The 25,526-nt window shown below is 41.5% G+C and overlaps 1 protein-coding gene across 1 annotated transcript; it reads right to left on the bottom strand.

The window, feature by feature from the left end:
- Window positions 1-1,345: 1,345 nt before the first annotated feature.
- On the bottom strand, window positions 1,346-7,582 carry PLK2 (polo like kinase 2). Its single transcript, XM_032404379.1, has 14 exons — window positions 7,198-7,582; window positions 6,519-6,626; window positions 6,258-6,374; window positions 5,927-6,056; window positions 5,604-5,691; window positions 5,035-5,130; window positions 4,729-4,927; window positions 4,489-4,636; window positions 4,043-4,140; window positions 3,598-3,727; window positions 2,892-3,132; window positions 2,642-2,771; window positions 2,269-2,379; window positions 1,346-2,134 (listed from the first exon to the last, which is right to left on the bottom strand). Exons 1-14 carry the CDS (start codon window positions 7,465-7,467, stop codon window positions 1,943-1,945), a joined length of 2,058 nt encoding a protein of 685 aa, XP_032260270.1. The 5' UTR covers window positions 7,468-7,582; the 3' UTR covers window positions 1,346-1,942.
- Between the last annotated feature and the right edge of the window lie 17,944 nt (window positions 7,583-25,526).

Genomic DNA, 25,526 nt, shown 5'->3' with positions numbered 1-25,526 from the left:
CTTTATCATAATATCATGGCACACTTATCAGATTAATAGGTAAATGCACTGTCTCCTCCACTCTGCTGGGACTTCCTTGAGGGCAGGGAGAGGCTTGGGTTCATTCTACATCTCCAGCTCTGGGCCCCGGATCTGCACACAGTAGATCCTCAAGAGGGAATAGGTATATATTTTATGAAAATGTGAAGTAACTTACACTGTGAAACTCACAAGGAAAGACCATTCTTACACCTTGCAAACTCCTATTTTTTTCTCTGCTCATAATAGAAACAGATCCTACTTTTGCACACCCGGCTTTCAGTGTAATTATCTGGTATTCTTTTGCTATTACTATAAGCCATTTAACCAAGACTGAAGTTGTGTACGTGGGCAGAGAACCCCAGCCAGCGGAGTTGTTCTAGGACCTATGAACTATCCCTAACGAAGTCCCCAGATGTGACTTTTATTAACAAAGTAGAACAGGTACAGTGTTTGTAAGAATTTTAGAAAAATGTGAAAGTACTACCCCCATTTCTACACTACTACAGCATTCCAGTGTCCACAGAGCCTAATAGATGAGAGTACTGCTTTTCGCAGGACAGTATTTTCCTTAGTGGGATTACAGTTGGACAAGTATTTGCATCTCATACAGGTCACTGGAAATTCAGAATAACAGAATGAGCAGCTTTTTATACCCGCCCCAGAGTAGATCCCACTGAAAGAGAAAACATTCTCAGATTGGCCTCTTGGAGAATTTGATAGTATAAACAATGGGCTTAAACCGTAGGTTGATTCCCTTACCATCCCTCATCCACCATGCACCGGCCAGAAGGAAAATGAACTGACTTATTTACGAAGTACCTCCCAGTACTGGAATGGTGTACTAGTGGTGCCGACGGCACTGGAAGCGTTTAGGCAGGTTTAAGCTGAGTAATACATTTAGGTGGCGCAAGGATTATAAAGCGTAGAGTTTTGCCCATATTAAGATAAGCTTCCTGTACCTATTGACACATAACAGAGGTCTGTTTACACAGGATGACTCTGGCTTTCAGCTCCAAGCTAAATGAGTTTTAAGGAAATACTCCAGAGAGAAATTGGCTGTGGATTTAGTAGGAGGGCCAGATTTGGGTTGTAACAGGAATAGTATTTTTGTTATAATCATCTCTTCTCAAGCTAGATCTACCCCGAAAATGTTAGATTGTACTTCAGGTGTTAAGAATTTACTTCCTACAAACAAAAAATCAAAGATCTAACTTTCTAGAATGCTTCTATACTCGATGTCACCCCAAAGAGTGCCAAGAGTCCGTGATCAAAGAATGTTGCGATGCGGTGACGCACCATACCAAAGACAGGAGACCGCTGTTTCTGCTTTTTCATACTCTTTATTGCCAACAGTTTAAAATGGTCAACATAAAAAAAAGAAACATTTTGATAATAAATACTGCTCTTTGGGCTGTAATAAATAAAAAGTTTATTAACAAGGAATGCACTTTTCCAGCCACAAGTGTCTTCAAAAATTAACAACAACAAAAAAAATTATGTATGGCCATAGTTCACAGTTGAGTAGCCAAAAGCTGCTCCGAGGACAGCCTTTAAACAACACGGGAGCTTCCTCCCTCTTCCCTCCCCTTTGGGAAGTATATTCACAGTTCCAAGTCTTCTGTCTGAAATGCTCTCAACAGAGAGAAGAGTCAATGCACCTTTCTGCAAAATTGTCTGAAAAACCTTTTAAAACAGGTACGTCAAGGAAAACTGCATTCTGGTTCACTCTCAGATTGTCCAACGTTCAGAACTGGATGCCTCAGCCTGGTCTGGTTCTGCCTAGTCCTGCAGGCCCTCGCGGAATTGTTTTCGTACCACCACCTGTCCATCCTCTTCAACATGCTGTAGACCATCTGACTGGCTTCCCTGTAGATCTCACAGTGGAAAAGAGGAGTCCCATAGGGTCCATTCAAGAAGTCTTCTAGTTACATCTCTGTAAGAGCATGTTCAGAGCATATTCCATTCGATGTTTTAATTCTAATGAACAGCCAGACATCAGCAGAGTTGTTAGTCTGAACGTTGTAGATATCCTGTCCTCGTTGATGTAAGTGAGGAGATATTCTTCATTTTGGCTACAGATGATTATTTTCGTATGATCATGGTAGAAATTCACCTTTCAAAAGGAAACATAGGTATTAGACATCTCCAAATATTCAAGAATTAGACAAGTGTGTCCAATAATTAAGTGGCTAGATAAAAATCACTTTTTGTGACCTAAATACACACATTTCTGAAAGGCTCACTTACCTGAAAGGTGCCATCATTAAAGAGCATCATTAAGGCCTTATCAGATTTCAGCCACTGAAGGAGGTAGAGCCGAGGTCTTCGAATATCGGTAACACTAGGCAGATCTCCACCCTAGAATAAATTGGGAGAGTAAGTGCCCATAAAAATTTTGCAGTTTCCAAGTCTTCTAGGCACATGCCTGTCCAACCTGAGCAGGCATCAGAATGGCCTGGAGATTCCTGGTCCCGCCTCCCAGAGATTCTGACTCAGTAGAGCTAGCGTAGGACATGAGCATCTGCACCTCCGACAAGCTTTGGAGCTGTGCAGATGCTACTCGTCTGTGGACTACACTTCAGATATCACTGCTCACAAGCCACATCCAGGAGGTACTTACATCCATGAGGTTCTCCTCCATGTAATGAGAGAAGTATTTGAGCACCGTCACTTGACTTATGAATTGTTCAGGGGCATCTGTTGCTTGGAAAACAGAGCATTGGCCAAGCTCTGCATAATAGTGAACTGTTCTGAAAAACAGGAACCATAGGGAGAGAAGAGAAACAAAACAGAAGCAGTTAGTCACTGTTTTTAGATTGTTAGTGCAAGACTAAAGAAGTGACAGGACTTCATTAACTGGATACACTTACTTTTTGTCTGGAAGGAGGCTCATGTGAGCACCATTGTTGAAAAGGACACCTACAGTGTGGTCTGAGAGCTGGTACCCAAAGCCGTATTTGTTAGAGTAATCGACCCATTTGGTGACCCACTGAAAGGAAGTGCTCAGCTGCTCTTTAGGAATGCAGTCAGCTTCTGGCATGTTTTCTAGACATCCTCGAAGGACTCTTGCGACTGTGTCCGCAACACTGCCCATGGTACTGTCCTCAAGGCCTGAAAAGTCAGGGAAAATTATAAAATAATTAACAATAAGACCTTAGGCTTTGGTGGCTGCTGAACTTTCCCTCCACGACTTCAAAGGACAGAAGTCTCAAAACTGTTCCTTGCCTAGGGGCGCCTGGGTGGCTCAGTCGTTAAGCGTCTGCCTTCGGCTCAGGTCATGATTCCAGGTCCTGGGATCGAGCCCCGCATCGGGCTCCCTGCTCTGCGGGAAGCCTGCTTCTCCCTCTCCCACTCCCCCTGCTTGTGTTCCCTCTCTCGCTGTGTCTCTCTCTCTGTCAAATAAATAAATAAAATCTTTAAAAAAAAAAAAAAAAAACTGTTTCTTGCCTTTTTCCAAGTCCTCTGATTTTGCCTCTTCTATGTTAAATTGGGCCACAAAACAAATGGACTCCAGTTACTTAGTATTAAGCACTGGCATTTATAGCTTCATGTAAAATGCCACTGACAGCTACTTACATTCACTGCTACTGCTGCAGCTGCCGAGAGTCCCTCGGACTATCATGCGGATAGCATCTCCAATCTGCTGCTTATTTTCTACCGCAGGTGTTCCAGATCGGGCAACTGTAGTGGTGGGTGGCTGGAGCTCCTAGAAAAGACAAGAGTTAGACAATGAGTCAAGCATCTACAATCCATTTAAGGCTGAGAATTCTAGGTTAGGGTGAGATTGTGGCAATTGCTGGGAAAGCTGATCAAAAAGCAATGGGCACAAAAGGTGTTTCGGTGACTCAAGTACATGCATTGTTAAACTGAAAAACCAAATCTTTCCTTTTAAATGATTGGAAGAAAAGCTTTAAGTAAATACAACATATCTGAATCGTGATAATCATAATCCATGTGATAATTAGCAAAGAGCAGAAATGATATAAAGTGTTTATATCTATTTTATTCTTTTCCAGCATACCTCATCTGTCCTGTGTTTGCTGGGTTGTTGAGTTATTGAAGTCTTTTTCAAATCATGCCTAAGCTTGTAAATTTCTTCATCTTCTTTAGACACTCTATCTGTAAATCAAAGACAAGAATTATGAACATTAGCCTATGCTAACAAGGTAGAAACAGAGTTAGCCACATTTCCTCCTTTTGCAATAATAACCAGCTTATGAGCATCCAAGGCAAAACCAGCATTTTATCATTACCATCAGCTGCAATTATGCAAGAAGCACACTTTAATGTGTATGGGGAAAAAAGCTATCCAGCACATTTTGCAGTGCAGATTTATCATGCTATAAAAAGTTCAATGGTACTCAAACATACCAGCTGTTATGTTAACATAAAAAAACATTCTTTTAACTAACTTATCAAATTTAAATAGAATACTGGATACAGAAGAGCAAAAGTCTTATAACTTACTATGTGTGTCAATATATCTTGCTTTGTCTTTTTTGCCACCAAAAAGAGCGGCAGCTGCTTTCTTAAAGAAATTCTTAGCCGGGCTTGACAAGTGGAAGTCTGGAACTGTATGACAACAGCTAGAAGAGAGTCTGTCTGGGGTGAAGCCCTGCGGAGTGTCAGAAAAGACTTTCAGTAACCAGGTGGTTGAATAAATGTGATCAATAGCACATAATAAGAAGACACAAGAAACGTGCCAACCTGCAAAAAAAATTCATGTCGAATGATGTCATCCAAACTGGGACGATCCTCTGGATTCTTGGACAACATGCTAGCTATTAAGTGCTTAGCAGGAGCCAGCAATGAAGATGGCATTGTATACCTTGCTTCTCTTATGCACCTGTACGTTTCTTTCAGATTTGTCGTTTCAAAGGGGGGTCTTCCTAGTAACATTGTATACCTGGGTGCAAGAGAACACTTCTTTAGGAATGGTCATAAAGCAGCTCTTTTTGATTGTTAAATTCTAAATACAAATTTGCTTTTTGATCATTTTGGTGCCTTACTTACATTACACAACCTAAGGCCCAAATGTCTGATTCACAGCCATGTCCTTGTTTGTTGAGGACTTCAGGAGAGAGATAATTTGGGGTACCACATATTGTTCTGGAAAAACAAAATATGAAGATCTCATTAAGAACTGTCCCACTGTTTACACTTAGTTCTCTAGATAAAACCTTAAAAGTACTGTATTGAATTCCTATTTAGAAAAATTTGATTTTTAATTTTCAGCATCTCAACAATTAACATTTGACCAAGTGACTTAATAATTTTTTTAATACATGTGTAATTTTTTTCAGATACATGACCAAGTGTTTTTAACCAACTGAGACCAAGTACAGCATAGCACTTGTGTAACATGTCAGGCAAATATGAGACAAATTTTCATAATCAACTCCTAGGCATAAGGTACTCTGCCTAGTTCATAGTGGGCACTTACTGTTTCCATAAATTAACATTATTGTGATTTCTGGTTGTTAGCATCAATTAACCTTCTCCAAAACATTAATTGGAAAAAAAAATAAGGGCATATTTGATCGCCATAAAATCCTGTCAGGTTGTATCTTCCTGACTCTTACCTCCTTCTGTGTTCCAAGGGTTCCAGCCTGGCTGCCAAACCAAAGTCCCCGACTTTTAATTCCATGGCTTCATTAATAAAAAAGTTCCCTGGATGATAAACAAAACAAAACCTGAATACCCTTGAAAAGATGTTCTAACCAAATACACACACATCCTCTTTGGAGGCAGGCAGTCAGGTGTTTACTATTAAAGTCACCGATTCAAAAAGGAGATTGCATAGGCTAGATCCCAATTAAGAACATTAATACGTAAGAAGGGAGACAGAGAAGAAAAGAACACCTTTCTCTAAGGCAAAAGCCAGTGTTTGGAATAAAGGGCTTACCTAGTTTGAGATCTCTGTGTAAGATTTCTTGTTCATGAAGGTACTTTAGTCCAGACACAATCTGCCTGAGGTAGTATCGGACTTCTGGCTCTGTCAACACCTTCCTTGCTTTCAAGATATGAGCCATGGACTAGGAAGAGGAGAAGGGAAAAAGAGAATGTCTCAAACAAAGTTATCAAAATCAGTAGTTTCCTTTTGCAGGTTGAGTGATGAAAGTTAATAATGCAATATAATAATTGCCACCACAGCTAAAATCCCCAATAAAATGCAATTTGAATCCCACTTCAGTTTGGGGGGAAGTAAATGGACTCAAACAGGAGTTAAAGCTTACCCTTCTACTGCAGTATTCCAGGAGAATGTAAATGTTTTCTTTGTCCTCAAAGTAGTGGTAAAATTGCACTACATGCTTATGATGAAGGATTCTGTGAAGCTCTATTTCTTTGTCAATCTGCAAGAAAAAGCAAGACAAGGCTGATGAGCCTTCTGTCACCTTCTGTAAGCCAGTTGCTTACACATGCAGAAGACATTTTCTTAACAGGGAAGGGCCATCCCTGCACACAAAGAAAATACTTTACTCAACAGTCATACACACCTTTTCCCTTTGATGAGGTTTAGCTACTCTGCTGTGAGGAATAATTTTTGCAGCATAGACTTTGTTGTTTGTCAAATCTGTCATCTCGTAACATTTGGCAAAGCCACCCTGAAACAAAGCCGAGACAGCATTGAGCGTGGCAGAAAAATGGACGCAGATATTTATAAAAATATTTTAAAAATTAGAAAGAGAAGCAAAATTACGGGGAAGTAAGGCTGGACAGACGTATGCTCTGTACTTTTTAAAAGCTCCTTCACGAAAGGAAAGGCTTTCCTGAAAACAGTAAAACAGTTCTCCTTCTCCCTTTACAAAGAGGAGCTTTATGGAGGGGGTTGGGATCAGGCAGATGAAAAATAATGTCTGAAGAGACCTGTCAGGAAAATTCCCTGGGGAGCAGGTGGAGGAAGCTAGGGGCTGGAGTTAGAAAGCCCTCGCTTCTGGCCTCAAGATCAATTTCTTTGGGCTGCGGGAGGCACTCAGAGCCCAGGCTAAGGATGTAAAGCCGATCGGGGCGCTGTCAGCGCACAAAAGCCAGAGCAGGGCAGGTGAACACCCAAGTCCCGCCGGGATCGGAGGCCCCTGAGAAGCCAAGACGCTGGGACTCAGGGTCCAGCCGGCTCGGGGGCTGCCCGGGCAGACCTCCCTCCCGTCCGGCAGCCGGGCGCCCGCCGCTCGTCACCTTTCCCAGCACTTTGCCCCGGCAGTAGCGCTTCCCCGTCGTGGGGTCCACGATAATCCGCGAGATCTCGGCCCCGGAGTGCGAGTGGTGGTGATGGTGGTGCGGGGCCGCCGGCTGCCCCTGCGCCTGGGGCTGCGGCGGCTGCGGCTCCTCGGGGGGCTGCTGCGGCCGCTTCTTCTTGGAGTCCCCGCCACAAGCCTTGCCCAGCGCCTGCTCGCACATCTTGGTGCTGGCGGCCGGCTGGTAGGTGATAGTCCGCAAGAGCTCCATCGTCGCCTCACCGCCCGGCACTGCCTGCTGCCACCTCCGAGGCGCGGACACACGTCCGAGCTGGCCCTTGCCCTCGAGCCCCCGGCTCCACCAACAACCCGCGCCTGACGTCCGCGTCCACTTGTGAGAGTGCGAACGCCCGGCCAAGTCTTATATACGGGCCAAGAAGAGGGGCGGAGAATCGAAACGGGATGCGACGTCACGGACGACGCCCCGCCCACCGGCCGCCGCAGCGTGTGAGGCCCGTCGCGAGGTCGGGACTGGCCGGGGGCGTCCGGCGTGCGAGCGGCGTGTAGACAGGGACGGGCCGGCCTCGGGGAGGGCTCGCCGCAACGGGCAGGCCGGCAAAGGCGTCGGGTCGTCCCGGGACCGCCACCCCGTTCTTCGAATGCTCCGAGGTTCTGGGTTTGAAATGGAAACCCGAAGGCTGGCACCCGGCCCTACCGCCTCCCTCAACTCCGCCCTCGCCCCGCCCCACTCGCCGGGTGTCCCCGCGGTGATGTGTGCGAGCCCCGCCGGGCGCTCTGCTAACGCGGGTCCCCTCCCCCGCACGGTCCTTCCTGACCGCCCCGCAACCTGAGGCCGCCAGTCAGGCGTGACTGTGTCCAGAGTGCACTGCACAGGCTCATGAGGCCTCACTCGGGCCGTCTGGAGGGCCTCGGTGCTGCCGCCCGCCGGCCCCGCAGCCACCCAGCCCTGCTGCCCCGCGTTTTTACCCCACCAGCTCGTGTCTAGTGGGGGCTGCGGGGTGGCCCTGCCAGTGAAAGGCAAGGGTTCGCAGAGCTCACCGCCGCTTCTGAGTGAGGCGGACCCAGGCCCGGGCCTGACGTAGCCGAGTCCGCTTAGGCCTGTTTGGCCTCTGCCCATCACGCTAGAGGGGACCTTTGTAGGAGCTCAGGCCCTTAACCTTGGAGAGGGAGCCCGGGCCCTGGCGAAGTCATTCCCCTTCAGGTTGCTCTAGGACTGGGGAGCAAGGGCGTCCTCTCGTGGGCTGTTCCAGAAGTGCAGGCACTGGTCTGCGTGGGCAGCGGTTAACGACGACGCGGGCCTTCTTTGACAGTAAGTGGTGTTAAAAGCACTCCTGGTGCTAATCATGGTTTACAGTCGAAGTCATCTCTCACTTCTCATTCGCAAGGGGTTATGCACAATGCGTCCTTTAATGGCTCAGGAAGTCACGTGGCTGCCCTGGTGCTGGGGGAGGGAATGCAAGGCCTTCTCCCCTGCAGGGGTCTTGGTAGGATGAAGGGAGGCACAGAGGCCGATGAGCTACAGCAGGGCTTAGTTCCTAGTTCCAGATTTCACTCTTCACTTTGGCTGACCTAGGAACACCTTTTCATCTTGGTCTAGAGGCAACAGTGTAACATTTCTTGAGCGCTTAGGTGCAAGGCACCATGTATAGTTTTCTGAAAGGCCTTCCTTCTGTCGTCCTACAACAATCCTGGCTGGGAAATATTGCTGTTGCCATTTTACAGATGAGGAAACTGGGGTTTAGTGAACTGTTCTATGTGTATGTTAGCAGACCATCCCAGGTATGTTACTGAGCAGTAGACACATCTTTTTGTCTAAGTTCACAAGATGTGGTAAACCATTTTTTGATACTAAATGCCAATGCTAGTTACATTACCGGGATAAATAACCCCTGGAAGGTACACAGAAAAAGGGTTTCCTCCAGTCCACTCTCAAGTCTAGGTATGCACGGTGTCAATGAAACAAGCATTTTCAGAGCCATTCTGCGTCAAAAGCTTCGACCTAATGGAGGAACGAGGCTTCACCAGGCATTACTGAGTAGAAAGGGAAAGCCCTTTTGAGTCTTTCAACAGGTCAGGGCAGGCACAGGCATGTTTCTCCTAAGTGAAAGTAGACTTTACTCCCAAGATGATCAGGGCCGGAAGGAGGGTAGGAGGGGTGGGGGTGGAAATGAAGATTTACATAATCCTCCCCTTTTAATAACCCTACGGGTGACCTTTGCTCCCCAGATGGAGGCAAACCTATTCCTTAGCACGGAGCAGGCTCGCTGGTGAGAAAAGACCACCTTAGCTTCCAGAGCTCATTTTACACCACACCTTTACTTTACTGATGGATAATGAACTCTTTCTCTCTATTTGTTGATGGCCTTCTGAGAGAAAAGGACTGTGAAGCACAGATGGTCAGGATATTTTTCATTATTATTCCAGTTCTTTGGTTACCATATACCATTGTCTATATTTTTGCCAAATGTACTTCAGCACTCGGTAGACTATTGAACATTCCATATGAAATTCAGGTCTACCCTCCAAAACGTTCCGGGATTTGCTTACTAAAAGATGAACACTGGATGTGTGTTCTGAGATCCTCGGGCCAACTGTGGAAATTGGATTTTTCGGTTTGTGGTGCCATCGCGTGGACAGAACCAGGATTGCAGGGTATGGAACCCAAAAGGAAAGAAGTATACTTTCCCATGGAGATCATTCTTTAATTACAAAATATTATTTCTCTGTGGTTCTATAGCTTTCATGCACACACAGTTAAAATCCCAGTATGATTTCTAGTGACACCTGGCAAGCTGATTCTAGACTTCCTAGGAAAGTGTAAGTGATCCCAAATAGCAAAGTCCCTTTAAAAGAAGAAGGTGGAAGGCCTTTCTCTACCAGCTGTCGGGACTTATAATGAAGCTGTAGCAAGTAAGAAAGCACAACCTTCTCACAGGGATCAGTGGAAGAAATAGAATAAAGTGTCTAGAAATAGGCCCACATTATATGGAACTTTGGTATATGACCAAAGAGTCATGACAGATCAGTGAGGAAAGGAGGGACTGTTCAGTAAATCGAATTGGAACCCGTGGTTTATCCATATCAAAACAAAGTAAAATCCCCATCTCCCACTGGATGGGTTTTCCAGGGCTGCCATAGCAAATTACTTTTTAGTTTGCTGTAGGCTGATGACATTGTTTATCTGTATCTTCTTTGATTTTTTTTTTAACTTCTTATTTTAAAACAAAATTTCTTTATTCCCTGTTGATTGTTAAAAATTTGAAGAACATAGAAACCTTAAAGGAGGCAGTATTGGTAAGATTACACTTTAAAAACTCAAGATACAATGAGCAACAATCCTAAAGTGGTCTTCTCCCCCACTCCTCTATTATGGGTGTCTTGGCAAATCATCAAGTAGTGACTTCATTCCTCTGCTCCCCACCCAGATGGCTGCTCTCAATAGCCTTCAGTGTCCAGTATCTTGAATTGCTCTTTCGGCTGTCGTTTTAACCCCAGTGATCTGGCTAGATGGTATTGTACATGGTATTCCATTTTTCTCATCATTACTGCCCAACTTTTTGAATGTTCTAAACAGACTCTTAACTCTATTCCACCTGCAGAAACTGCATTCACAAAGATTACTATCTAATCTTTATTATTATTTATTATTAATATTATTATTTTCCTTGACCTTTCTGCAGTGTTTGGCACTTTTCATTGTCCCTCTTATTTGCCATCATGCTTGACTCTTGCAGTCTCGTCTGCCTTCTCTTCTGGTTCTCTCCCTAAGCCCTCACTCTTTCTGATCTTTTTCTCTTTCTTCAGGTCCTCTCACTCACAGGACTTCAGATTTTTGGTCCATGCACTAATAAAATAACTCTGAAAATTATGTACCCCCCACATATTTTTAAGTTGATAGGTAAATTTTTAATAAGATTAGGAGTCATAAATAATATAATATCTGAAACAGTGGATGTTATATGTATGCCTTAAATACATTTTTGCAAAAATTATGGAGCTGTATCTTCATTTTATGGAAAACGTCCACTGTATAATTTAATTGGCAAATACAGTCTTCATTTTCAAACTGATCAGTCAGAAAACTAACTTTGTGTTCTAACTCAAATAAATGTGTTAATACCTGTCTTTGTGATAACCATCTTGCTTCTAAAATCCAAGTCTTAGAGCGGGGGGAAAGAAAAAAGAAAACGAAAGAAAAGATGTGACATGAGTTCTTGCCACGGCTTTGCCACTTGGAAGAAGCTTCTTACAGAAGCTCTGCAGTCTCAAATTTTCCCTTTTGTGGGGGAGGGGAGGGAGTGCTCCAGAGGTATTTACACCTGGTGGAAATGAGCAAGAGTAAAATTCTGGGTATTGGGATGCACGGATGGATGATGGACAGATGAGAGATATGCTGTCCTATCGTAAAATGGGGGACAAGGCAATTGTGAAAGGGAATTTGGGAAAGGAGAACCAGCAGACAAGGAATTGTCAGGCAGATCAGTTTTAGGAAAGAGCTTGTGTAATAGCCGGGAATTTATAAATTGATTGCCTTGAAACTGTCATTCTGCCCCATTATGCCTTGAAACATCTTCAGGTGTATGCATATCTTCATTTGAATTGGCTATTCTAAAAAAATTAGTTACTTGTTATTTTCTCTCTATTTTTACTCCTGCAGACTTTACTCATTCTCATAAATCCAATGATCACCTGTAGGTGGATGGCTCAGAAACCTATTGATCTCTTCTCTCCTTTACAAGCACCAACCAGATGTTTCTATTTGAAGATCTCTCATTCAACTGGAGATCTTCACTGCCTAGTCAGCACGACAGTGAAACCGGTGTGCAAGGTTGTTTCTTTCTTCAAGTACCCCCCTTAAGATAAAATTCAACTCTGTCACCAACAATCTAGTTGTCTCTGACTTGAGCTTGCTGTGGATGAAGGTGAAATCCCAGTCTTCTTCAGGCCCTTCTGTCTCTGCACAACCTCCAGGTGATTCAGTGAGCCTCATGCTGATTCCAAGTGATCATTAGGTGTGCTACCTTTTGTGTAAGAAAGGAAAAGAAAAGTATATGGATACAAATATATGTGTATATAGATAGATGAGTAGATTGGTAGATGGATATAGAAAGACAGACATATCTGCTGATATTTTCAGTAAGAAACTGCAAGGCTGGGTGCCTGGGTGGCTCAGTTGGTTAAGCGACTGCCTTCGGCTCAGGTCACGATCCTGGAGTCCCGGCATCGAGTCCCACATCGGGCTCCCTGCTCGGCAGGGAGTCTGCTTCTCCCTCTGACCCTCCCCCCTCTCATGTGCTCTCTCTCTCTCTCATTCTCTCTCTCAAATAAATAAATAAAATTAAAAAAAAAAAAAAAGAAACTGCAAGGCAAACCAGACAGTAGTGAAAATATTGGTTAGGGATGGGGATAGAAGCATAAACAGTGTTAAATGAGCAGAAGTGGAAGCAACACTTTTCAGAGTATACTTTTATGTAAATCATGAATCATATAAATGTTTTACACATTCAAAAATCATATTCACTAAAACTGAAAATATTTTAAAATGAAAGGTGTTAAGTGTATATCAAAATTTAACATACCCCTACAGAGGAAAGAACTATGTTAGATGTCTGGAATATTGTATTCTTGTCAGGAGAAAAAGAGCTTCAAACTCAGTGGTGTTATTGTTAATAGTAATATTGGTATTGTTATTTGGAAATCACTTTTATGTATAGCACAGAGCTGAAGCAAATAAATGATTATGTTACTATTATTTTAAAATAAAATTCTCATTTTAGGTAATGAGTTTAAAATCAAAAGAATTAAATGAAACCCTATAAGCCAAGTTTGAATTGACAAATGTCAATTTAAACTCTTAATTTGGAAATAAAAATATATTTCCTACCTCTATTGTCCGAATGGACCTGCATTTTAAAAAATGGCGAATATAACTGATTAATACACTTGAAACATAAAAATTCATGAGACCACAATGATATTTTTAAAAAATTAAATATGTAAATAAAAACTTCCTTGCCCACATTGGAGATGACTATTACACCAAATCCTAATTCTAAAAATTGGTAATTACAGGGAATATATTAATTTACTCTTGCACTTCAAGGTAACAAAACAACCCCAGGTAATGAGGGTATTTTTTCCAGTTTTACTGAGATATGATTGATATACAACAGAATATAAGTTAAGATGTATAAGTTAAGATGTACAGTATAATGATTTGACATATAAATTTCATAAAATGATTACCATAATAAGTTCCATTAACATCCATCATCTCACCTAGATACAAAATAAAAGAAAGAGAAAAAAAAAAAACACTCTTTCTTTGTGATGAGAACTCTTAGAATTTGTCAGTTCTGTTAAGTTTCATAATAGGTGACCCTTGAACAACATGGCTTTGAAATGCATAGATCCACTTATATGCAGGGGTTTTTTGAGGGCAAATATAGTACAGTACTGTAAATGGATTTTCTCTTCCTTATGATTTTCTTAATAACATTGTCTTATCTTTAATTACTTTAATGTAAGAATATAGTGTACAATACATATAACACACAGGATATGTGCTAATTGACTATGTTATCATTAGAGCTTCCGGTCAACAGTAGGCTGTCAGCAGTTAAGTTTTGGGGAAGTCAAAAGTTGTACACAATTTTTCGGCTGCATGGGATAGGGGTCATGGCCTCTAAACTCCACCATGTGCACCAATGGTATATCATACAGCAAGGTTACCCATAGTCCTCATGTTGTACCTTACTAGTTCGTATTTATCTTACAACTAGAAGTTTGTGCCTTTGACTGTCTTCATCCAATTTCTCCTCCCTCCCACCCCCTACCCACTGCCTCTGATGATGAGGAAATATTTTTATAGGAGAAGGCCAACTAATAAATACAGGAAGGATGGATAGTATGAGAAAATCACCATTCTACAACTACATGTGAAATAACTGGCTGTATTAAGAATCAACAGTGTGGATGAAATCATCAGGCGAATGGCTGGTGGACAGATTTTCCCATGGGTTACCCCACAGATGACCTACCAGTAACATGTGGGTTGGGGTGGGGAGTGTACCTTTATAATGGGGAGATCTGGCTGATCACCTTAACACAGAGACCAAGCTATCAGGAATAGTGGGACACCTGGTGGGATGTCGAGGGAATTACAGTCTTGTCTGTGACGGATTCTTAACTAAAAAAAGGTCAAGGGAAACAAACCTTAGTCTGGATTTCTTACTGCAAGTCCAAAGGAAATGCAGAGGACAAAGGAATAAATGGAATGAAACCATCAGGAAAAAATAAAATAAATTCAGAAAATGGACATTTTATAAGACATCTAGCCTGGTTTCTTCTAAAAGCCAAAGGGAGTAAGTAGTGATTCTTTCAGCTTAATTGAGTTAGGAGTCCTAACAGAATGCCTTCTGTTGTCTCGGATTAAAGACATTAGTTTGAACAAATGAGCTTTAAAATGCATTCTGGGAACAAGTGGGAAAATACGAATGTGAACTAGGTATTAAAGAATTATTGTTTATTTTTCAAAGCATGGTAGAACTGAGTATTTTAGCTATATATGAGAATTCCCTTATTGTAAGAGATAACATGCTGCACTATTATTTAAGGATAGCATGTTATGATGTTTCTAACAAACTTAAGTGGCGAGGGAGGGGAATATGTGTAAACAGTTGTTGGATTTGGTGGTGGATGTATGGGTATTGTACCCTTCTTGTTGCAATTCTGTATATTTGAATTTTTTTCACAATTATGTTAAACAAAAATAGCCTCCAAGCTTCCAACCTGTCATTGCTGCTCCACAGTGAGGAGCCGGCAGCCCTATGTGTCCATCTCCTCCAGGGCTTTGCTGCTTCCCCAGTGCCGGAGATTCTAGGTTGTAGGCACCCCATTGAGCCTTCCGAGCCAGCCATGCTCTTTACATCCCTGAGGTCCCCCATACTGAGTTAGGTGTGGATATGGAAGTGGGGGGTGGATGGAGAAGTACGGGGAGATATCATTTGGGCAGAGTGGGTTTGGGACTTCTCAAGTGCAGCACATCACTTTCCATCCACACAGCCACTCACAGACTATTTTCCAGGGCAGGACACTTGGAGCAGAGCCTAAGAAGCCTGTTCCTGTGTGGCGACCCCTGGCCAGGCGCTGAGGGAAACACACCTGCCTCTCCCCAGCCCTCAGCCACTAAGCTGCAGCTCCCCTCCCTCGCGTTCCAGGTCCTGAGCATTTCCTCCATTGGCTGGTGGTTATAACCCCCAAATGCCTCTCCTATCTCTTCCTCTCTCTTCCCACTCCCCCCAAGTCAAAAACAAACCAAAATGGCACACAAAAGCAGTGCTTTTGTGCTCACTCTTCCTCCTTGGTGGTTCCATTCATTTTTGTTCAACTCCTTTCAGTAAACCAGAGGCTGGAGAGAGGATCTCTCCACTGAGCCTTGGATTAAATTCCTGTCCATTCCTCTTGCCCTTGCTAATGCTTTGTTTTGCCCCTTCCTTTCTTCTGAACCTTAAGTAGTAACTAACACTATTGACCTCTTACTGTGTGTCAGACACTGCTTTGAGCAGATTCTGTGCCTTGGCTAATAAAATAATCTTCATGTTATGGAAGAGGAAACTGAGGCACAGCAAGGCTCAGTAATTTATGTGAGATCAAATATAGGATCTGTCTCTTCTCAGTAGTTTATATTTATACATTGGTTTATCCAGAAAATAATTGAGTTCCTACTCTATGCCATGTATTATTGTAAACACCGGAAGTACAGCACTGAAGAAAGCAGAGTACCTGTCTTCACGGAGCTTTCATACCTCTGCAGAAGAAAAATAATAACCAAATAGTTAGACTATATAAAGCAAAGTATGCATCAGAAATTTTGACCAGATGATAATAACAGAAGGAGGGCAGACCAGGAGCTGAACCCTGTCACTAAAAAATGTATTTTTATATGTATTTTTCAATAGGTAATCTGTTTTCTTGGTTCAAACATTAAAACCTATAAAAAAGCGATCAGCTTTTCCTCCTAGAAATGATTTGCTTTATGCATATTTAAGGTTGTAAAATTATTTTTTTTCCTTCCTTTTTGTCTCCAAGGCAACATGATTTACTCTACCATATGCTGTCCTACTTGCTTTTCACAATATTTATTTTGGAGACCTTACCACATCAATACTTCAAAAGCCTCACTTTGTTTTTACAGTTGCCTACATTTTCGTTAATATGAATGTACCATCGTTTATTTAATCAGTCCCCCTACTGGAGGTGCTTAGGTTTGTTCTAGTCTCTTGTTAGAAACAATGCTCCAGTAAATAACACTATACATCAGGAGTTGGCAAACCGTTTCTACAAAGGGCCAGATAGTAAATGTTTTAGGCTGTGTAGGCCATATGGCCTCTGTCACAGCTATTCAACTCTGCTGTTATAGCATAAAGGGGACCGGAGACAATGTGTAAGCAAACAGGCGTGGCTGTTTTACAATAAAACCTTATTTCCAAAAGCAGACATTGGACTAAATGTGGCCAATGGGCTGCTTTATTTGCTGATGCCTGTTATTCATCATTTTATATGTTGGATTATCTCCACAGGATAAATTCCTAGAAGTCAGAATGTCCATGAATTTCTAATTTTGATAGATTCTACCAAATAAACTTTCACTGAGATTCTACCCATTTGCTTTTCCACCGGCAATATACCAGAGTACTTGTTTTTTCAACACTTGACCAATTTAGTATGTTCACACTAACTTTGAGGATTTTGCCAATTCCATAGGTAGGAAATGGGAATTCAGTATAGCTTTAATTTCAGTCTCTCTTGTTAGGAGTGTAGATGAGCCACTAGAAGAACCATTTGCTTTCTATTACCTAATGGGTCTTTTTAACATCAACTTGTATAAGCTCTTTATTTAATAGGAAGATAAACCCTTTCTCTGTGATATGTTGGAGATAATTTTTCCAGTTTGTTATTTATCTTTCAACTTGACCTAATTTATTTTTAACAAAAAGGTTTTGTTTGTATATAGTTGCATTAGTGGATCTATTATTTTATGGACCCTGGATTTTGTATAATAGTGAAAAGATCTACCACACCCCAAGGCTATAAATGAATTCTCCCATATTGTCGTAGGATTTCATATTTTATATTTCCAACTTGAATCTATTTGGAATTAAGTGAGGTATAAATTAGGGATCCATTTTACTTTCTTTCCAAACATTATCAAGTTGCCTCTGTGACATTTGGTAAATACTCTACCAAAATAGTGAGGTAAACCTGATTTCATTTGACACCTCCATGATATATTAAAATGCTATATACGTTGGGTCTTTTTCTGGACTTTATGTTCCACTGATTTACCTTACCATTCATGTGCCAGGATCATGTTGTTTTAATTACTGAAGCTTTATGGTATGCTTTAGTATCTGGTAAGGCTAATCCCCCACCCCCCCCAGTCCTGCAACTTCTCTTTGATAATCCTGCTAATTTTTTATATGATCTTTAGAATCCTCTTGCCTAGATTTGTTTTAAAAAGCAACTTTATTTGGATTAATTTATAATTTAATCTAAGGAGAATTGACAGATTTAAGATATATCTTCCTCTCCATGAACATGGTACAAATTTCCATTTGTTCAAGAGTTTTCTTCATACAGGTCTTGCACATTTCTTATTTGTTCTCAGGTGTGTTAACTTTTTATTATTGTTGCTTTGTAAGGTCTTTTCTTCCATCTCATTTTCTGACTGCTGTTGATTTTTGTGTACCAATTTCTATACCCTTCTACTGAATCCTACTCTTCATAAGTGATTCTTTTTAAATTTATTTTCTAGGATTTTCCAGGAATATAGTCACATCATTTATAGATAGTGATAATTTTAGTTCCTTTCCATTTTAATACCTGTAATCTTTCTTCTTTAATTACAAGGTTCAATCCTTCTGGTAGAGTAGTAATAGTGGTAAAGATGAGCATCCTTGCTCTTTCCTACCTGGAATTCTAGAGTTTCTAGTGTTTCCCCATGAAGCACGATGCTAGCTTTTGAAGTGAGAGTTGTATTTTATCATTGTCGATAAATATCTATTGATTTTTAATTTGATTCTTTTTATTAAAAATAGATGCTGACTTTGTGAAATGCCTGAAAATGATGATTTTTCTCTTGATGTCTATTAACATAAATCATTAATACTGCATTACGTTTATTGCTCATTGATACTGATTTCTCAGTATGGAAGCATCCCTGCATTCGTGGGATAAACTCTACTTCATCATGATGTAATATTCTGTTACCATGCTGCTAGGTTTTGTTTCCTAATATCTTATTTTAAAATTTCCATAAATATTCATGAGATTATCTGTACTTTTTTGTTTGTTTGCATAATCTTTGTCAGGTCTTGATGTCAATGTTATGGTTGCTTTATAAAAATAAATTCTCAGTTTATATCCTATGATCTGAAACAGGCTAAAAATAGCACTGGAATTATTTTAACTTTGATAGCTTCACAGAATTGCCCTGTGAAACCATCTAGGACTGATGTCTTTTTAGGGGGCAGTTCTTTGACAATTTTCTACACTTCTATAGAAATTGGTCTGCTTAAACTTCTGAGTTTTTCTGGGGTCAGATCTTAGAAGAGTATCCTTCTTATCTTATTTATGTGGAGTAAAGAAGTCTCCAATTATTCTTTGAATTTCCTCTGTGGTTATTTTGTTTAAGCAGATTTTCTGTCTTTTGACCTCCATTTTTGAGGGAGAGGGGAGAGTGTGGGCTAGTTAAGAGTTACTCTGTTTTATTACTTTTTAAATAGATTTATTTTCATTCTTCATTTATTGACATAAATATTTAAGAATATGAATTTGCCTCTCAGTATTTTAGTTCAGGGTTTCCCAACCCAGAGCTATTGACATTTGGGGCCAGGTACTTCTTTGTGGTAGGTGGGCTTTCTCATGCATCCGGGTAGTTTAGCAGCGTCCCTCATCTCTGTCTACTAGAGGCCATTCACATTCCCATCCCCAGCTGTGACAATCAGAAATGTCTTTGGATATTGCCAAGGTCCCCGGGTCGGGGGCAAAATTGTCGCAGTCGAAAACCACTGTATTAGCTGTGTAGACCCTAAGTCATCATGGTGAAGGTTTTCTCATTTGTTCACTATGTTCAAAAATTTAGATTTGCATTTTTATGTGATCCAATTGTTATTTAAGATAAATTTTAAAATAGAAATTCTGAATGACTCTGGCTGTTTCTGATGGATCTTACAAATATTTTGAAGTCCTTCTCCCCAATTTTACTGAAAGTTAAGTCAAAGTTTGTGGTTTTATGATCCATTTTCCTTTGAGATGATTTACTGGGTTACAAAGGAGAAGCACTAAACTGATAGTCATTGCTATAGGATGTTCCTGAGAATTAACATTTACTTAACACAATATATTCTAAGACTTTCAAAGCATTTTACATGGACTATTTAATTCTCACAACAATCCTATTTGGTCTGTAATATCTCTAGTTTCTAGATGGGAGAAGTCTCAAAATAACTTGCCAGAGATTTCTTAGCTAATTTGTGGAGTCTTTAAAAGGCCTTTAGTTCATGGAAGCAGCTCTGTTTTGAGAGGGGGAGGAAGAGTGTAAGTCATACTTGGGTGGGTAAGGCAAGCATAAGGTGAAACCCTCTGCTAACTGCTTGTTCCAGAGTGGCTTGTGCCTGAAGCATGGTAATAAACCTGAGTTGTAACTCTTCCTGCCTCCTGCGGAAGAGGCTTTACTGGGCGGAGCAAGAAAGCACCCAAGAGTAGGTAGGGTATTTGAAACACAGAACAGCTTTCCACTCCTATTTATGTGCCTGCTTTGTGAGGACCCTGAAACTCCCCAGGGGAAAATGTGCCTGGGGTTACAGCAGCCCCCAGAGTTACTGGGGTAGAAATAGTTAATACCCATCCATGGAAAGAGATCCAGTACATTTTGTCTTTGTGCTAAATACCCTTTGTTTATGCAGCTTGAGTTTGACAAATACCTTTAGAAGCTTAATAACTTTAACTGTTTCTTGTGTTCTAAGAGCCATGTTTTGGAATAGCTCTAATAATCTTCACTTGTGTCTCTGTGTTGCATTAAAGGCTTTGGTGGGAAGCTAAAACTAAATCTCACCAGATTTCTTATTCCTGGCTTTTATTATTTTTTTTTCCTGGCTTCTAATTTCCCACTTGCAATACCCACAAATCTCCCCATAAAGTAATTTTTTAAGGTTAATGAACAGTAAGTAATCAGTTTTTTCAAATGGTCTGAAAAAAATGGTAAAATGGGATCTCATAAAATGTCAGTATTAACATAGAATGACAGAAGAGGGTTCCTTACAAGAAAATGTTTTTAAAGGGGTTTATGTTTTTACATGTTTTAAAGGGGTTAATGTTGATTCACACATAAAATTCCAATTGAATGGGATTTTAATTAATTTTTTAGAAGATTTTACTTATTTATTTGACAGAGAGAGAGAGAGAGAGGGCGCATGCACAAGCAGGGGAAGCGGCAGGCAGAGGGAGAAGCAGGCTCCCTGCTACTTCCGACTCGGGGCTCGATCCCAGGACCCTTGTATCATGACCTGAGCAGAAGGCAGACGCTTAACCGACTGAGCCACCAAGGCATCCCAAATGGGATTTGACTGTGGAGTTTATGATGAACACTTTCAAGAGTCTCAGTGTTACCCAAAAACCCAAGTCTGGCTGCTGGTCTCTGGAAAAGTCAATCCTCAAGAGACAAGTTGTGAGTGGGAAGGAATATGAGCTTTATTCAAAAGGCCAGCCACCTGGGGGCGCCTGGGTGGCTCAGTCGTTAAGCGTCTGCCTTCGGCTCAGGTCATGATCCCAGGGTCCTGGAATCGAGCCCCGCATCAGGCTCCCTGCTCCGCGGGAAGCCTGCTTCTCTCTCTCCCACTCCCCCTGCTTGTGTTCCCTCTCTCGCTGTGTCTCTCTGTCAAATAAATAAATAAAATCTTTAAAAAAAAGGCCAGCCACCTGGAGAGAAGGCAGACTCTTGTCCAAAACACAGCTCTGAGGGTTCTGCCAGGCCCAAAGATTTTTAATGGAACTTGAGGGCAGTTAATCAGTGAAAGGGGAACACCGTCTAACACTTCCTGATGGCACGCAGACTCAGTGGTACCAGCTACAGACTGTCAGGTGCTCAGAGGTTGCGTATTGGTGCCCCGGGGGGTGTGGGGGGGGGGGCGCTGTACCAGAGGGTTTGGTTCCCAGTCGATCCAGGAAACAATGCATGATCTATAGATATAGAAAAAAGGTTTAGTACATCAATCGCACGGTCTAAAGGTGCTTGCTAAAACTTAGAGGACTACTGAGCTGGCCAGAGGGGCCAAGGCAGCAGCTTCATCTACACAAAAGGTCTGTATAGCGTCAAGGAAAAATGTCTTCACTATTACTATTTTTCAAGCATACATTTGAAGAAATGGTCTTCTTTAAAAAAAAAAAAAGATTTATTTATTTGACAGAGTGAGAGAGGGAACACAAGCAGGGGGAGTGGGAGAGGGAGAAGCAGGCTTCCCGCGGAGCAGGGAGCCCTACGTGGGCCTGGGATCATGACCTGAGCCGAAGGCAGACGCTCAATGACTGAGCCACCCAGGCGCCCCAAGAAATGGTCTTAAAAGGAAATTCAGAAGTACATGTGTGGAGGATAAGCAAACTGCAAGAATTCAAAAGGGGAAGAGAGGAAAATTTTGTTCAAAAAAAAATTTTTTTGGAGATGTCACTGACCCAGGTTTTTCCATTTCTAAGAAGCTTGTTTTTGTTTGTGTTACCTTTATTTAATAATTTTGTTATTTATACATTTTTAAATAATTGATTTTAGAAAATAATTGTGCCCTTGAAGATAGATTCAAAAGTGAGATTACTCCTCCTGCTGAAGCTGCACATTGCAGTGACTTGGTGGATCTGACTTAAAGGGACCGCTGCATTTGAAACAACCTGAAAAGCTTTACAGCATTGAGCGGCATTATCCTGTTGTACCAGTAGAGGGAGATCCAAGTCCACTGCAGTAAATTAACACTTGCCCTTTATGCAACAATGAGTGGGGTGGGGAACGTTGCTCTCATTGTTATTACCATGTCTAGACAATAGATAGGTGGGGAGGTAAGTAGGTTGAGAAACAGACCAATGAATGAATAAAAGTCTTGAACAAATATTTTGAGAAACATTTAAACCTTCATCGAAGATTACTGGCAGGATTTGCTAGTTTTACTCATTTTTAAAATGACAGTATGTCAAAATGAACGTAACATAAAGTCTTGATTTGCATTTTCCTGATTATTAATGATTTTGAAAATCTTGTTTGTTGGAAAAAAGTATAGATAAAAGGTATTTAACATATTTAATGTTTATATCCTAAAATTAACTTTTTATATTCATTAAGTTACTTTTCAGAATTAGATATTAAATTTAAGTTTCTAACTGACTAATATCTCAGTAAAAAAAAAAACAAATCTTTCCCTACCCTGTACTCAGAAACTTGGTTGCTTATACTTGCTACTATTATTTTGTTTTCTTCTTGAATTTAAGTCCTACTCCATCTGGAGTAGACTTTTTGTATATAGTGTGTGTTATGGGCTGAACCATGTCCTCCCAAAATTCATATATTAAAGCCCTAACCCTCAGTCCCTCAGAATGTGACTGTATTTGGAGACAGGGCCATGAAAGAGGTTAATTAAGATTAAAGGAGGGCATCTGGATGAACCCCTAATGCGGTCTAAATTCCGTCCTTATTACAGGAAATTTGGGCATAAGAGGGGACCCCAGGGACACTGGTGCACAGGGGAACGACCATGTGAGGACACGGCCAGAAGGCAGCCATCTGCAAGCCAAGGAGAGAGGTCTCAGGAGAAACCAAGCCTGCCCACACCTTGATCTTGGACTTCTAAACTCCAGAAATGTGAGAAAAAATTCTGTCCTTTAAGCCACTCAGTCCATCGTAATTTGCTATGGCAGCCCTGGAAAACCCATCCAGTGGGAGATGGGGATTTTACTTTGTTTTGATATGGATAAACCACGGGTTCCAATTCGATTTACTGAACAGTCCCTCCTTTCCTCACTGATCTGTCATGACTCTTTGGTCATATACCAAAGTTCCATATAATGTGGGCCTATTTCTAGACACTTTATTCTGTTTCTTCCACTGATCCCTGTGAGAAGGTTGTGCTTTCTTACTTGCTACAGCTTCATTATAAGTCCCGACAGCTGGTAGAGAAAGGCCTTCCACCTTCTTCTTTTAAAGGGACTTTGCTATTTGGGATCACTTACACTTTCCTAGGAAGTCTAGAATCAGCTTGCCAGGTGTCACTAGAAATCATACTGGGATTTTAACTGTGTGTGCATGAAAGCTATAGAACCACAGAGAAATAATATTTTGTAATTAAAGAATGATCTCCATGGGAAAGTATACTTCTTTCCTTTTGGGTTCCATACCCTGCAATCCTGGTTCTGTCCACGGGATGGCACCACAAACCGAAAAATCCAATTTCCACAGTTGGCCCGAGGATCTCAGAACACACATCCAGTGTTCATCTTTTAGTAAGCAAATCCCGGAACGTTTTGGAGGGTAGACCTGAATTTCATATGGAATGTTCAATAGTCTACCGAGTGCTGAAGTACATTTGGCAAAAATATAGACAATGGTATATGGTAACCAAAGAACTGGAATAATAATGAAAAATATCCTGACCATCTGTGCTTCACAGTCCTTTTCTCTCAGAAGGCCATCAACAAATAGAGAGAAAGAGTTCATTATCCATCAGTAAAGTAAAGGTGTGGTGTAAAATGAGCTCTGGAAGCTAAGGTGGTCTTTTCTCACCAGCGAGCCTGCTCCGTGCTAAGGAATAGGTTTGCCTCCATCTGGGGAGCAAAGGTCACCCGTAGGGTTATTAAAAGGGGAGGATTATGTAAATCTTCATTTCCACCCCCACCCCTCCTACCCTCCTTCCGGCCCTGATCATCTTGGGAGTAAAGTCTACTTTCACTTAGGAGAAACATGCCTGTGCCTGCCCTGACCTGTTGAAAGACTCAAAAGGGCTTTCCCTTTCTACTCAGTAATGCCTGGTGAAGCCTCGTTCCTCCATTAGGTCGAAGCGTTTGACGCAGAATGGCTCTGAAAATGCTTGTTTCATTGACACCGTGCATACCTAGACTTGAGAGTGGACTGGAGGAAACCCTTTTTCTGTGTACCTTCCAGGGGTTATTTATCCCGGTAATGTAACTAGCATTGGCATTTAGTATCAAAAAATGGTTTACCACATCTTGTGAACTTAGACAAAAAGATGTGTCTACTGCTCAGTAACATACCTGGGATGGTCTGCTAACATACACATAGAACAGTTCACTAAACCCCAGTTTCCTCACCTGTAAAATGGCAACAGCAATATTTCCCAGCCAGGATTGTTGTAGGACGACAGAAGGAAGGCCTTTCAGAAAACTATACATGGTGCCTTGCACCTAAGCGCTCAAGAAATGTTACACTGTTGCCTCTAGACCAAGATGAAAAGGTGTTCCTAGGTCAGCCAAAGTGAAGAGTGAAATCTGGAACTAGGAACTAAGCCCTGCTGTAGCTCATCGGCCTCTGTGCCTCCCTTCATCCTACCAAGACCCCTGCAGGGGAGAAGGCCTTGCATTCCCTCCCCCAGCACCAGGGCAGCCACGTGACTTCCTGAGCCATTAAAGGACGCATTGTGCATAACCCCTTGCGAATGAGAAGTGAGAGATGACTTCGACTGTAAACCATGATTAGCACCAGGAGTGCTTTTAACACCACTAACTGCAGTATTATTCATGAGAGCCAAGGTATGAAAACAGCCTGTGTCCCTCAACAGATGAATAAAGAAAACATGGTTTGTGTATGCACCAGAATATTACTCAGCCTTAAAAAGGAAGGAAGTCCTCTCATTTGAGACTACAGTGATGAACCTGGAGGGTATGATGGTAATTAAATCAGAGAAAAGAAGACCAATACTGCATGGTATCACTTATGTGGAAACTAACGAAAAGTCTAACTCATAGAAACAGTAAAATCATGGTTTTCAGGGATGAGGGGGTCCAGGGAAAATGGAGATAAGTTGTGAAGGGGTACAAACTTTCAGTTACAAGATGAGTAAGGTCTGAAGGTCTAACGTGTAGTATGGTGATTATAGTTGACAATAGCGTATGATTGAAATTTGCTAAGAGAGTAAATCTTAAGGGTTGTTTCCAAAAAAGAAAGTGAATATCGGAGGTGATGGATTTGTTCCTCAATCTTAAATATGTTTTAATTTGTCAGTTATATCTCAGTAAACCTTAAAAAAGTGTAGAAAA

Source organism: Phoca vitulina, unplaced genomic scaffold (genome assembly GCF_004348235.1).
Source record: "Phoca vitulina isolate PV1807 unplaced genomic scaffold, GSC_HSeal_1.0 scaffold6, whole genome shotgun sequence".
In the NCBI taxonomy this organism is placed as follows: domain Eukaryota; kingdom Metazoa; phylum Chordata; class Mammalia; order Carnivora; family Phocidae; genus Phoca; species Phoca vitulina.
This window is presented reverse-complemented; position numbering and strand designations above follow the sequence as displayed.